The following is a 14,299-nucleotide window of genomic DNA, read 5'->3' as shown; positions in this document are numbered from 1 at the left end:
GAAAGGAGCTGCAGGGCTTGCTTGGCCTCTGCGGAGTCGGAGACTAGAGACAGCGTGCTTCCCGATCCTGCGCTGGAAAACTGTTTAAAACATGAAAAGTGGGAGGCCAGAACCTGGGCGCCACAGGAAGCTCACTCGGGACCCGGCTTCACACTAACGCCCAAGGCTCCTCTCAGCAGGCAGCTGGCGTGGAAGTGACTCCGCCTCACTCGCCAAGACCGGTGGGCTTCTGTTCTCCGCTGTGCAGCACTTTACTCTGGAGACTTGAGAGGGAGGGCGGTGTTTAAAGTTGTGCTTACATGGCGAGCTTTTGCCTCTCATCCCATGATCCTCCCTGGAAACGCGATTTGCACGTCACAGTCCTGCGAGCCAAACAAGGAGTTGATAAAAACAGCCCTAAACTAACATTCACCAGGTCAGTGCAGGTCTGGGCTCCAGCTGAACATCCCTGTCCGACTCCCATTGCTGCCGGACATCCTCGGCCAGCTCAGCACCGTGCTGAGGAGAGGCTCCCAGCGTGGCACTCGCCAGTCGATACCGAATCAAGCGTGCGGCTCTGCAAGATGCCACGGCCGGGGTGCCAGGGGAGCTTACCTCACAAAAATTACTAGAAATAGGGCCGAGGATTTAGCTCAGTGGTTTCGCCGCCTGCTATGCAAGAGCAAGGACCCGAGTTCGATCCTCGGTACCAAAAAAAAAAAAAAAATTACTAGAAATTGAGATCATGCACTGCACAGAGCCTCAAAGGAAATCATCCTAGAGTAGATTTTATCAAATACAAAAAAGTTTTTAGAGTGAAAAATAAAAGGCTTTCTCCCTCACAACAAGAAAGTCCGCTGACCATGTTTAGGGTTGGAACAGGGAAACACTTATAGATATTTAGCAGAAGGGCAGAGGCAGCCACTATGAAATGAACGAGAGCAGACTTCACACCGCCGGCTCGAACAGACGGGCAACCGCTCCGGCGTCCAGGAAGCGACTGCCGGGCAGCCGGGCAGCCCAAGCGGGAGGAAGGAGGAGAGCGGGAGGGCCGAGCCCCGGGAAGCCAGGGCAGCCAGGGCAGCCAGGGATCTGCCCGCTTGCTCGAGGCCCGGGCTCTCCACTCGCACCTCGCAGGAAGGACGCGGAGTTCATACACCCAGCCTACAGACGGCCGGGCCTGGCTAGACACCAAATACATGTGGACCTCCATCACTCACAGACATGACTTAAAGCAGAAAAGCCGAACAGAGGAGACCAGCATATCATTTTTTTTTTTACTTTATGGTTCTCAGACATTCTATGTACTTTACATAATTTCCAAAATAAACTACAAATTTAATATTTAAAAGACTATGGAGACCATGTAAGTCACTGCATAAAAATACACTAACAATCCTATTTCATCCTTACTACATTAATCAAAAGCTGTCACCTAGCCAGAGGAGGAATATTATTCGGCTTTTTTACTGCCTTTAAGAAGTCTTATCAAAGTCTAAAGTGATTTGCTTCCTGAACAAAGTGAGGAATCTTCACCCTAGATTTAAAAAAAAAAAAATTACCTTCCTCAAAACAAAAGAAAAAACCCTGGACAACTACGACAACATTTTAAATTGGGGGTGATTCATGAACATCCACAGCTCAAAGAGGTTTCCCTTCCCTTAAGCTCCTGGATTCATAAATTCTTTAAGTCAAAAATGACTTTGAAGCCTCAAAATGAAGCATATGAGCACTGCCCTCCCTGCGGGACACACTTTCAAAACAGTTCTAATCTTGCAAGCTGAACATAAAATAGCAAAAACACAAGTCAAGCACCCTTTGGAGCCCTGTACTAAGAAGAGTGAGGCTCTTTGGGGGTCCAATAGCCCCGGGGCGGGTCTGTGGGTACACCCCAGAGAGGCCTGGAGGCAGCAGCAGCTGTGTCATCTCCACCATCGCTGCCAGATCTGGATGCAGAGGACAGGGGTCGCACAGCACAGCTCGGCAGGAGTTCGCCCTTTATCATGCCGACAGAAGTGGGAGCAGAGCAGCCCGCTTCACTATCCAGAGAGCATCTCAGAGGCTTCTCGGTGGAAGGAGCGGCTCCCCACCCTACCTCCGCGCCATGCGTCAACCTTCGGTGTAATTGTGTTTGACAGAATATAAGCTCTTGGCAGTTAGCTTGTTTACAATAAATGCTCAGTTTGGGTACATGGGCTGCATTTCAGTCTTACAAAGTATCAAACACCAACCTACAACAGCCCCATTATGGGGCCAAGAATTATTTTGCTATAAATCTTTTTATTGGGGGCCGAGGGAATTACTTTGCAGCTTGTTTTCCACTAACCACTTGGAGCAGTGTGAAGAGGGGCATTTATGCCCTGGCCTGTGCTCACCGGGTTCCGTCCCCTCCACAGGACAGCAGGGGGTGCCAACACTGCTGCACACCTAGGGTGGCCCGATTCTGCCAGGCGGCAGAACACACAAGGGACATGATGGCTCGTCTCAGAGCCCGCCGTTTCCCACAGCCCTTCTGCTCCTCCATGTCCCAGGGGAGGCTGTGGCCCTGTGGACACCACTGTGTGGTCAACACCATTGGGGGTGGACAAGGTAGCTGCAAAAATGCACTCTCAGCTCAAACCTGCCACAGGAATGAGCCTGCACACAGAGGCAGTTTGCTGAATATCACCTGGAGATTCACTGGAGAGGGGAAAATCAGGATCGCCTATTTACCCTTGTAGATGGCTATACCCAGGGCTTAAATGTGTAAACGTCCCCTCTGGAGCACCATTGGCACCCTCCCTAACAAACAGGCTTTGGTCTTCTAATACCACTCTGGGCAAACCCGTCTGAAGGTGCTTTGCAATGGCAGCGAGCTGCTCAGGGCCCCTCCAGCGCCTCCCAGCACCTCCACTGTGTCGAGAATGCCTCTGCTTCCTTCCACATGTGGCATTTATCACCCTCCCTTGCTTCAGTTTCCCAATTACTACACCATCACATGCCTGTAATAATCCAACTCCAACGTAACATATAGAAAAAATCGTCTTAAGAATTTTAGTGTAGGTACAGTTCCCAAAATAACTAATCCTGGAAAATGCAGCCACTTGAAAATGAGATTCCATTTCTTTCCTTCTAGTCTACAACTGCAGGTGGCATAAAGAAGTTTTTGTCTCTCAGCTGCTGATAAAGAAGACGAGTCACTAATTTGTAAGTTTTAGGGGTCCTCAAAAATGATTTTATAAAAAAGTTACCACATGACTTTCTTACAGACAGGAGAGAGACAGAAGGAAAATATTTTCATTACATTATCGGCATCACAGATATTTCTTTTAATATCAAGAGCACTAGTTTGCCATATGAACTAATGGAAAATTGTTAAATCCATCTAAGATAATCGCTCCTTTTTTAAAATTAAAGATGCTCTTTTAAAACTTTGACTGTTTAACTGCTGTTTTCTTAGGGAAGGTGGGACGTGAGGAGATTTATGAAAACAAAAACACTTTAAATTGTAAGACAAAAATTCCCTCTAAGGCAAAATGACATTATGCCAAGTTCCACTCAGAATTAATGTTTAGGTTTAAACTGTAAAGCCCAGAAAAAGTGGAACCACTAATAGACCCTGAACGCTCCCGGCATCCCCCGCGCTGTGAGGTTCTGTAAATGTGAAGACTGAAAACCTTTGCTGACAAAAGTATTTTAATGAAGCTGCTATTAACTGGACTCCCCAGACTGAATAAAAATGTTTAAAAAGCATTTTTGGACTGTTTGGTACAAATTCCACCACAAAGGGGATGAGTGCATGCTGGGGCAGTCCGGGGGGCACCCGAGGGACCCTCACAATGCCTGTCTTCCCTGTAGATTTCACCATCCTTGGAAGGCTTTTGAGGCCTGGGCTCGAGAAACTTGTAGAACAGATCAGATGAATACCCGCCCACCGTGTCCAGCCTGGGCCCCAAGTTGAACAGGGGCCTGGGCTGAGCCCAGGGTCACACCTTGGATGGAAGTGCCCCACTTCCATGCCAGGGTGGCAAACAGCCGATCTGGAGCATCCACCACTCTGGGCCACTGCCTGCTGGCTCACTGAGCGGTGTCAGGGACCATGGAAGGAAAGGCTGGTGATGCAGACTTGCGCCAGGGCCGCTGCACCTCAAGGACATGGGGGTTGCACACACAGAGGCCCGGGTCACCTGGTCAGGGAAGGGGCAGCAGACCCGGGACCGCACCTTGGCCTTCGCCAGCAGGTGCTGTCACAGCAGTCACGGCTGTGGACTTTCATCCGCGTGGGCCATACTCAGGTGCAGGGACACGAGCGTGCCCGGCCAACCTGTGAATGAGGACAAAGCCGGAGCGCAATGCGAGCATCTCTGAGCCGGTGGCCCCCGAAAGAACAGCACCAGTGGGCTCCCGGCAGACCTGAGCTAAGAAAGCCCTGAGGGAGGGCACGCTCGCTCTGCCTCTCCTCCAGGACAAGAAATGTGTACGTGGTGTGACAGGTCTACCTCAGTTTTCTTAATGATGTTTTTATTATTCTTTTACTCAATAAAGCAGAAATGGATATTGCATCTTCTGACTGTATAACTGTTACTGTAATCTGTTTTCGATCACTGCTTGGGAAATGGGTCCAAAACAACATAAACTCTCCACTGCCTCCGAAGACAAGCAGTTTTCTTTTACTATGACACTTGAAGAGACATTCATCATGCTGCTGTTGCCATCTCTGGATTATGACAAAAGAAAGTTCCTGTTCTTTTAACCAAAAAATAATAATAATAATAGCTCAATAACACTGCAATTTGAAGAGTTCTAATATGAATGTATTTTTCTAATAAGCTATTAGATATATCAATTTTGCCTTTCCTTACATGTAGTAATAACTGAAACAAATGTAATAAAAATGCCCAGTTTCAATACAGGTTATATTCCAGGAACCTAAAAATACTGTTATTTTCACTCTATGCCTTTGGTCATTTCCTAGGAGTTTTGGATATGACATTGAACCAAACATTCTCTCTTTGCAAAAAAAAGTATTTTCATGAGTCAAAAAAAAAAAAAATCAATCATTATCAGTTATAAAAGGATGGAAAACACCGGCTTTTCAGCCAACTACAAAAGACAAGTCAAAGACATCTTTGAAAGAAAGACAAAGATAACCCTGGTAAACATGACAGAATTCAAGCTGTTGGCATGAAAATACACGCAGGTCACCTCCGTGGATCCTGGTGCTTCAGGAAACACCCACTCCCACTGAGCCTCTCTCTCTGTGTATTTTTTGGTATCTTGCAGTCTCCTCCAGAACAAAGATAGCGCTGCATGTCTCAGCCCCTGCAGCCGAGTGGCACTGCCACCACTCCGTGTGAAATGCATCCATGCCTACAGATCACAGTGCAGGGCTGCCTCACGCTCTGACCTTTGTTGCATGTTGCACTGCAGTTTAATAACCAACTGCTAGGACGGGAACATTCCAGGAGCAAGGCAACTGGTTAAGAGCAGAGCTAAAGTTGCCCCCCGCACCAGCAAGCAGTAAAAGCATCAAGAAGGACTGATCCGGACTTCCCCAAGGATTTCACTACCCTAATGTGCCATAACCATAGATAACAAACACGCCTGCTACAGATAACTGTATTTCAAGGCTCAAATTCTTAAAATTTCTACTAATGCTTTTTTTCCTGCATTTTGGGCATTTGTTAAATTAGGAACAATAACATCCACTGGTTTTTCTTTTTTAAAGGCATAGACATCAATTAAAAGGGAAAAAATACACGTTATAAACTTAATTGCCATAATTATATTCTGAGACACATTTGCACGTTATGTCCTTCTGCATATTTTTTAAAATCTAGAATTAAATAAAACTTTGCAAATAGGAAGCAAAAGACACAAGTCCTATGAGGTGACTACTAATGCCTTCCACTGCCACTTCATTATACTGACTTTACCACAATTTCTTAATCACTTGCTATGAAACAGCAAAACAGTTCTGTTAATTGGAAAGAAAAGTAGACAGAGCTCCACGAGGGTGAAACCTGCGCTGTGGAATATTTTTATAAAACACCACAGCACGCCATGCTTGTGGGCTGGAGGGGCTTGTTTCTGGGTAAAAGAAAGTAAATGGATGATTGATAACAGCAAAAAAAGCAACGTGACTTCAAAAAATGGAAAATAACACACTACCAAGGCTACATCTGTGCTGCTTGTTTTTAATCTGGGAGTCCTCAACTGGCTCTGTTGTAACCCAAACCCCAATCCGCTCAGAGTCTACTCTGAGTCTGAAATACCCACCACTCTCCTTAAGAACAAGATGATGAATCCTCTGTGCACAAAGATCTATTTTTAACATGGAGAATTTTAAAGACTCTCCTGCGTTTTGAAATAAAAGGTGTACACAGCTCTCCCTGCTGGCACCCTGAGCTCAGGCTGAAGAGCAAGGGTGGTGGGGAAGGACCCCCAGCATCAGTGCAGGGAGGGCATTGCCGGCTCCCGAACTGCCACAGAGAAAGAACGGAAACTAAAAGGCAAACTCTCCTCCTCATTTTTGAGCTGAGCATAAAGGTCTCCTACTTGAAACCATTTTCAGTTTTTTCCTCCCCCCTAAAAGAATAATGAGTTAAGATGCATGGGTTCAGTCCAACACGCCACTGCTGTTCTTACTCTTGGGGAGCAGGGGAAGGGGGACTTGCTGCCAAAGCTTCTGAAAAGAGGGCTGCTAATTTTCCGTTCACAAAATCTAAATTCTCCTTATGCATCTCACACAACTCATGAAATAATATGAAACAGTATTATATCACTGCAAATTGAGACATTTTTATCAAAATAAAGAGTGATGATGCCAACATTTCATTTGTCATTTCCCACTTGTCACTTTTCACTGACAAACTGTTACACATACAGCTTTTGTCAAATGCTCCGTCTTTAAATATGTTCCAAATGCCATTGTATCTCAGCATTCGTGTAAGGAAGAGAGTGAAAATCACTGTTGCTCTACATCAGGTACATAAGTTTTTAAAAGCTTACTTATTAAATAAAAAAGATATTTTATTGATGTATATGCTATGTAGGATAAAGTCTGGTTTCCTAAAATAATAGATTATGCACTAATGTGGGGTGAGAAACTTTTTTAATGGTGAGAAATTGTGTCAGTTTCTCAACAGAAAAACTCTAAAAAGTATAACCAAAGAAAATAATATAATTTGGAATTCATCTAACCCTGGAAACGTAACATAATCTTTTAAAAATACACACATATAAAATGTTTCCACACTGAATTCTTACCAAAAAAAAAAGAAAAATAAGAGTTTTAAATCAACAAAGTAGAACCACCAAGTTTCACTCCTTGCTCCCTTGCCAACTGCACCAAACATTTACCATACACTCTTGCCCGGAATAAACTTCCTTATTCCTAAAATGACTCAAATTCATATTCTTAAATATCTAATAAATGATGATTAGATTGTTTTTCCTCCCTGCAGAGATAGGTGAGCCAAAAATTATTTTTCTACAGGAAAAAAAGAATTAACACTAAGATGTACAGACTAACTGCTGTTTACAACCCCAGGGAAAGGGTGATAGTACTTGGTTTTGGCAGGGGTTGAAAAAACCTTAACGGACATTTATGTAGTTCTAGCACCCCACACAAACATACACAACACACACAACATGCACACACACACATTTCACTGCAGATGATCCTGAATATATAATGGTCAGTGGGTTCTGCTGATGGAACATAAGTCGTCCAAAATTACTTGAAACACCAAATTATGCTCAGGACTTTGAGGGGTGGATACCCTATGTTCTGTTTAATGTGTATGTTTCATTGCATATATTTTTTTGACCAAGTATATCTTTATTTTAATAACAGGCCAAGGACTAAAAACACTTTACAGAAGGGCTATTTTTCTATCTCAGCAAAACTACAGAGGACATGCTGGATTGTTGGATGACCCCAAAGCCTAAGTTCACTCAAGTTAAAAAAAAAAAAAAAGTAGAAGAAATACAGTCTTTTCTCTTTGGAAGAAATACTGTGAGTACTTCCACACACTCTTGAAACATTTCCTTGAAAACGGAATTTTCTCTTTCCCATGCTGACACTTATATTTCTAAATTCCTAAGTAGTTTATGCTTTTAATGTACATATCTATACTCTTTTATACCTGCACTCCTTTTGAAAAGAAAAATGTCTCTCTATGACTGCTATATGGCGTCTACACCTGACCTGAACCACATTCTTTTATTCTGGAAGGAAATGTTCCACATGTAGACGATTAAACTGCTGTTGCAGACAATGTCCAGCTCTGAACGAGGCCCTGCCCTGCAATCTTGAGCACATTTGCTCCCACTGGACCACATCAGCCCAGTGTACAGCATGACGACTCCCCCTGCAGCGAGACAGAGCTGCTCCTGAGAGCAGACGGTAGCAGGAGCAGCTCTTCTGTGGGTGAGCCCGCTAGCAGATCGCTTCAATCAGCAGTTCTTCAAAGAAGTAAATGGTTATTTTTATAGCAGAGTATTTTTCCAAAAGAAGTTATTTCTATAAAATGTTCCCAATGTTTAAATATTTCTCTTAAAATCTAGAACATTTAATAGTCCCCAAATCATGAAAATTCATAGGAAAGATGATTTCTGATGTTTAATGCCTCCCATCAGCAAACACACCATCTGGCATACCCAAGCGCTGTCCATTCGGTTTAAATAAAGCTGTCTCAAAGTTCTCCTCAAGGCCAGACATGAAGAAGTGAAAGGCTAGAGCCACAGGGCATGAGGCACAGTCCTCAGCACCCTGCAGCACCACTGGCGGCACCTGCAGCAGCCCGGGAGCAAGGCATAGGCTGCTCTCTGGAAGCCCTGGCCCCACGGCTCCCACTAGTAGCTGTGAGGCTGAGGCATTCCACACAGCACCCTGGGGGACCTGGGCCCATGGTGGCAGGAAAGGTCCTCTGATTCTTATTTTCATCGTCCTTGATAACCTTCTCTCTTTCTAAAAGTTCAAATAGATTTTTAAGTTCTAAGCAACCATTTCACATATACAAATGTCCCCACCATTAATCATCCTTTTTCAAAATCCTTATGGAGTGAATTACTAGCTGAGGGGGACGCCAATTCTAGTAAGTGAATGTTACCCAGCAGGGATATAAAGCTGTCAACACCGTGGTGTTCTAGCTCGCTCTAAGCCCTCTCTGGCCTTCCTATGTTTTTTAAAGAGATATTAGCCTTTTCTTTCCTGAGGACCTTCTATAAAAGATGACTGTCATACATATCTGAGCTCTTACATTGCACTACATTCATGCTTTTGAACACACGGTTTAAATACGAGCAAAAACATCCCAAAACAAGTTGGAAAGGCAAAGCAAAATCAATCTATTTTCTGATACAGTCTTATAATGCTAACTACATTTTAAACAATGCACTATTGAGTCTCCCATTAAAGTCAAGCTTGGAAACTGTGACAGACCAGCAACCACCTCTACTAGTTAAATCCAGACACTGAAATCATGCTCCCACTCTATGTGAATATTGAGCTCTCATCCAAAATCATAACCAGCTTTCTTTCCCTAAAACAGTAGAACAGCAACAGATTTTACTATTATAACCAATGCATCCAAAATCATTGAACTATCTCACTGCTTATCAAAAGCATAAGATAAATTGCTATTTTATTGAGCAACCAATGAACTCAATGTTTCCCCTATTTTGGGCCAGGGAGAGTGTTTCAAAAGAGGAATACTAAAGATTAACAGATATGTGTTCCTAAATTTTTAGCTCTACTTTTCAAATGTGGTTTATTATAGCCATCTTTATGATACTGACAAGACTACAATGTACCTGAAAATGATAATAAATGATGCAGAGCTGCATTTTTTATAGTTATCTATGTTTATTATAATGCTTTATAAAGAAAATTTAAACAAAAGGACAGAGTGGTAGAAATATAAACTATTTTTTATTTATCTTAGGTTCAGAAAAAGTCTTTCAATTAGTACCTCTAACTAGAAATATATTTTAAACATTTTTTTAAAATTGAGAATGTGCATTTTTAAAAAGGCCTGGCTCTACTCATCTACATACACGATTAAAAGTTGCAAAGAAATGAAATTATTAGCATCTTAATGTACATTTGGAAACTATATAAACTTAAACCCACAAAATAATTATTGACATTCAATAAGAAAGCTTTGTACTACTGAAATTTTATATTTTAAGTTAACATATTTTGAAGTTCTCTAAATTAATCTCTTTTCAAAAAATCTATCATGCTATATAGTTTAAAAGCTTTCTCTTTCACAAAAAAAAAATTTTAAAATTTACCACAGATAAACTATTTTAACCACTTTACTACCACATATTACAAATGTACACTGAGACAAAATAATGTCATCTTTATTTTCAGTTTGGGAAGCATATAATAAGAACTTAGATATTACTGAATGAAGTTAAACCTCAGAGAAGGTAACTAAGGAACCTCACTAAAAACAAACTTATGCTTCATGAAGACAATAACAGTGGTTCATAACAAATTTAAATTAAGTGGTCAAATAAGAATTATAGTTTCAGAAAACTTTAAATGCAACCACTATTCTACACTAACGGTAACCTGGTCAATAGAACAAAGCACTTTCTTTTGCAGTCAATACATGGGGGGACCTTGTCTTACGGCAGCACAATTGTTAACATTTACATTCTAACATTCTAAAACCTGTAGAGACTTCTTCCTATCCAATGAATTCTACTAGATTTTCAGAAAGAGACTGAAATTTTAAGTCCCAGTTTTTTTCTTCACATAAGGCCACTCTCAGAATACACTGCCTGCAAGGACTGCTGAAAACTCTTCAAGCAAGCCTCAACAGCGTTTCTCTCACCTTACAACTGGTCCCAGCCACACTTCCCGGGCACTTTCTCCTCACATGCACATCTGTGATGACAGAACAGCCTAGGGTGCGATGCAGCCCTGGACGACTCAGCAGCACACCCCACTCTTGGAGGATGGTCACAGAACTGCCAGGTTTTCCTTTCCTTCACTAAAAGTGTATGTTCACATCTCCAAAAGGGAAGATAGATAAGCCACACTCCACAGCCAAACAAGTTTTTAAAACTAATGCTTCCCCAGGGACATGATTAATATAAACAATTAAGGCAAATCACGAAGGAACAGAAAAGAGCAAAATAAAGAAAAACCAAAAATTGTCATTTCATAAAATATCTGTGTTTAACTCTTTAAAAGAGAGCGGGCATTTTAAGTTTTTACTTCAAGATACACATGACAGGCATCTGGGACATGGGCTGACAGCTTATCACTAAGCCTGCCAGGATTTTATATCATTTTAGGCCAAGCAGTATAAAGAATTACATTAAATAAACTACTGTAAAAAATGTTAGGGAAAACAACCTTAGAATTAAAATTTTTAAGAAGTGATTTATCCCTAAAACCAACACACACAGACACACACACGCGCTTGCATGCCATGTAGAATTACGCATTTTATATGTAAGACGCACAAGCAATTGGCGTTCAAACCCCAAAACACTCTAACGCTTCCGTTTCTCTTTTATCTACGAGTTACAGGTTACTTTTCCTAGCTACTTAGCAGTGAGAACAAAAGCAAAAGCGCACCTTTACATAATGCTAAATTCTCAGAAGGGGAGCCAGCAGGTAGCTAATCAGGCTACCTGCTCTATAATTCGGAACAAAGTTACAAGCGCCTGCTCTAAACTTTGCAGACCGCAGCGCAGTAAGGCTAGCAGGGCCTGATGGATTCAGATGCGCCGGGACACCGGGCCCTCCAGGAGCAGAGGACCCGCGCCAGCCTCCTCTCCTTTACCTCCAGCACTGTCCTAACACAAAGTAACAGCAGCGCGCGGTCCTGCAGGCCTGCGCGGCACGGACCACTCGCCGCAGCCAGCTCACCCCAACTTCATCCCTGCACCCGACACCCAGGCGAGGCAAAGTTAAACGCTGCGAACTCTCCAGGAAAATCCAGAAACAGTTAGCTGGCTGTGACATAAACCTGCCAACACCTCAGCACACAGTGGCAAAGTGCCCAAAAAATGCCACCCTCCGGTAAGCCACTTTCTGGTTCCGACTGGAGACGAAGCCGCCCGCGGCAGAGGCGGCCCGGGCGCTGTCACCCGGCCCACTCCACCCGCCCCGGCCCGCGCTGCGCTCGCCCGGTTACCTCCCACGGCCCGGGCCGCCGCGCCGTTGGTGCGCCCGCGCGCGCCCAGGGGGCTGCCGTTCTGCTCCAGCCGCGCCGCCTTCGCTGGGGGCCCCTTGGCGTCCGGGCTGCCGCCGCGCCGCTCAGGGCTGTCCCGCAGGCTCGGGCTGTCGCTGCGCCGCTCCATGCCGCTCGGGCTCGGGCTCGGGGACCAGGCTCCCGCCGGCAGGTCGCAATAAAGCGCGCGGGGACCTAGGGCGGAGGGCGGAGAGAGGGACAGCGCTCACACACGTGACAGGCGTTGGCCGGCGCCGCCCCACGGCCGCGCACCCCCCCGTCGCAGGGATCCCCCGGTCCCCAGCGCGGCGCGCGCCAGGAGGCCGCCGTCGGGACCGGCTCGCTGCACGGACCTCGGGCGACCTCGGCGCGCGCCGGGAGGCTCAGGGACGCAGCGGCCGCGCGGGGAGCCAGCCCGACCGGGGCGCGACGCCCCCGACCCGCGCCTCTCCGCGCCGCCCGGCCACGAGCGCGCGGCCGCGGCCCCCGCCCGTCTCCGCCGCCCCGCGCTCTCCACGGCCCGCGGCGCCGCAGCCGGCTGCCGCTCCACGTCGCCAAGGAAAGTTTCCCCGGCCGCCGGCGGGCAGCGGCCGCGCGCGGAGCCGGCACCCCGGAGGCCTCGCGTGGGGACGCAACGAGGGGACCCTGAGCGCGCGGCCCACATCGCCGGCGACACCGCGGAGGGAGGCGCGGCAACGCGCGGGGCGCCGGCTCCACGGAGGCCAGGTGGGGAGGCCGAGGCAGGGGCGCGGAGGGCCGGGGCGGGGCGCGCGGTACTTACTGCTCACGGGCGGCCGCGGGCTCGCCGGGCCGGGGCTCTGTCCATGGAGCAGCAGCAGCGACTCCAGGGCGAAAGTTGGCGCGGGTGCACGGGCGCCCTGTCCTCTCCCCGCTCCCGCCGGCCGCTGTCCTCGCGGGCGCGGAGCGGTGGTTATGACGAGGGAGGTGGAGGCGGGGAGGAGGGGCTGGGCGGGAGGGGGGGTCCGCGCGGCGGGACCGGGACGGCGGGACAGGCCGGTCCCCAGCCGGCGGACGCGGCGAGCGCGCGGCGGGCGCGGAGCCGATCAGTCGCGTTGAGTCATCCGCGCTGAGAGCCCTTTTGGGCTGTCCTCGGTTTCCGACTCCCCTCCCCCGGCGTCCCGATCTAGCGCCTTCAAAATACTAATTCGGGGCGGGGGTAGGGACGGCTCCGGTTATTTCGGGATGGGCACGGGGGACGGCCCGCCGAGCAGACGGTCCGCGCGGGGGCGGGCACGGGGAGGGGTCGGGGGAGGGGCCGCGGGGCGCGCGCCACCCGCGGGGCGACCGCGCGGGGCCGGGGCCGGGACGCGGCCGGGTGCACGCCGCCCTGCCCGCCGCTGCCGGGACAATGGCGGGGTCCTCGGTGGCATCCTCGGCGGCCCCGGGCTCGGGTCCCCGCGCGGCAGGGCCAGGGCCGGGCGCACGCTTGGGCGCAGGGACTCAGCCTCCACGCGCGAGCGTCCCCACCGGGCCCGCGATGGCGCGACATCGCCACCAACTTTCCCGGCTCCCGCGGCCCGGCTCCGCCGCGGGCTCCTTAAGGTGGCACAGGGCTGCCCGGGCTCCGGGGCGCACTCCTTCCCCGCCGCCGCGCCCGCGCGCCAGTCCTCCTTAAGAGCGAGCACGTGGGCAGGGGCCGCGGCCCCGCGACTGCCCCGGGCGTCGGCGGACACGCGCCGCGGCGGCCGTGGGCGAGTCCGTGTGGATGCTCCCCGCCGGCCCGAGGCGCCTCCATCCCGCCCGCACACCTTGGCGCCTCCCAGTCTCCGGACCCCAGGGACGCCCACGGCTAGCCGCCTGCGCGCTGGTCCCCCTTAAGAAGCGCTGACTGTACGGCGGCGCCAGAGGGCCAAACTCGATTAGATTTCGGGAAACGCGCTCAGGGCCAAGCTGGAAACCTGGGATCCGCGCGCGGACCACGAAGAGCCGCGTCGCCAACAGCACCAGGTACCCTGTGCCACTCGCTAGAACGACCCCGGCGCACCCGAGGGGCGCCGTACCCGCGGCTTGGGAGGCGTCGGAGCCTCAGGAAGAAGAGGGGTCCCGGGAAGGAACCCGGCTCCGGACCCCAGGGAAGTCCGCGCCGGACCGCCCCCCCCCCCCCCCCGCCTCAAGGA

At 48.5% G+C, this 14,299-nt stretch overlaps 1 protein-coding gene across 2 annotated transcripts in view; it reads right to left on the bottom strand.

Annotated features, from left to right (window-relative positions):
• Satb2 (SATB homeobox 2) overlaps positions 1–13,039 on the bottom strand; it is a 145,156-nt gene extending 132,117 nt beyond the window's left edge. For both annotated transcript variants that reach the window (XR_015447058.1, XM_004871684.4), the window contains exons 1-2: positions 12,943–13,039; positions 12,126–12,356 (exon numbers count right to left, since the gene is read on the bottom strand). Coding sequence is in view for 1 of the 2 variants with exons in the window: in XM_004871684.4 (XP_004871741.1) it covers positions 12,126–12,291 (166 nt within the window). In the remaining variant the exon portion in view is untranslated. The remainder of the gene's footprint in view (positions 1–12,125; positions 12,357–12,942) is intronic.
• Between the last annotated feature and the right edge of the window lie 1,260 nt (positions 13,040–14,299).

Source organism: Heterocephalus glaber, unplaced genomic scaffold (genome assembly GCF_053883595.1).
Source record: "Heterocephalus glaber isolate CG9 unplaced genomic scaffold, H.glaber_assembly_v1.0 deba00001743, whole genome shotgun sequence".
In the NCBI taxonomy this organism is placed as follows: domain Eukaryota; kingdom Metazoa; phylum Chordata; class Mammalia; order Rodentia; family Bathyergidae; genus Heterocephalus; species Heterocephalus glaber.
This window is presented reverse-complemented; position numbering and strand designations above follow the sequence as displayed.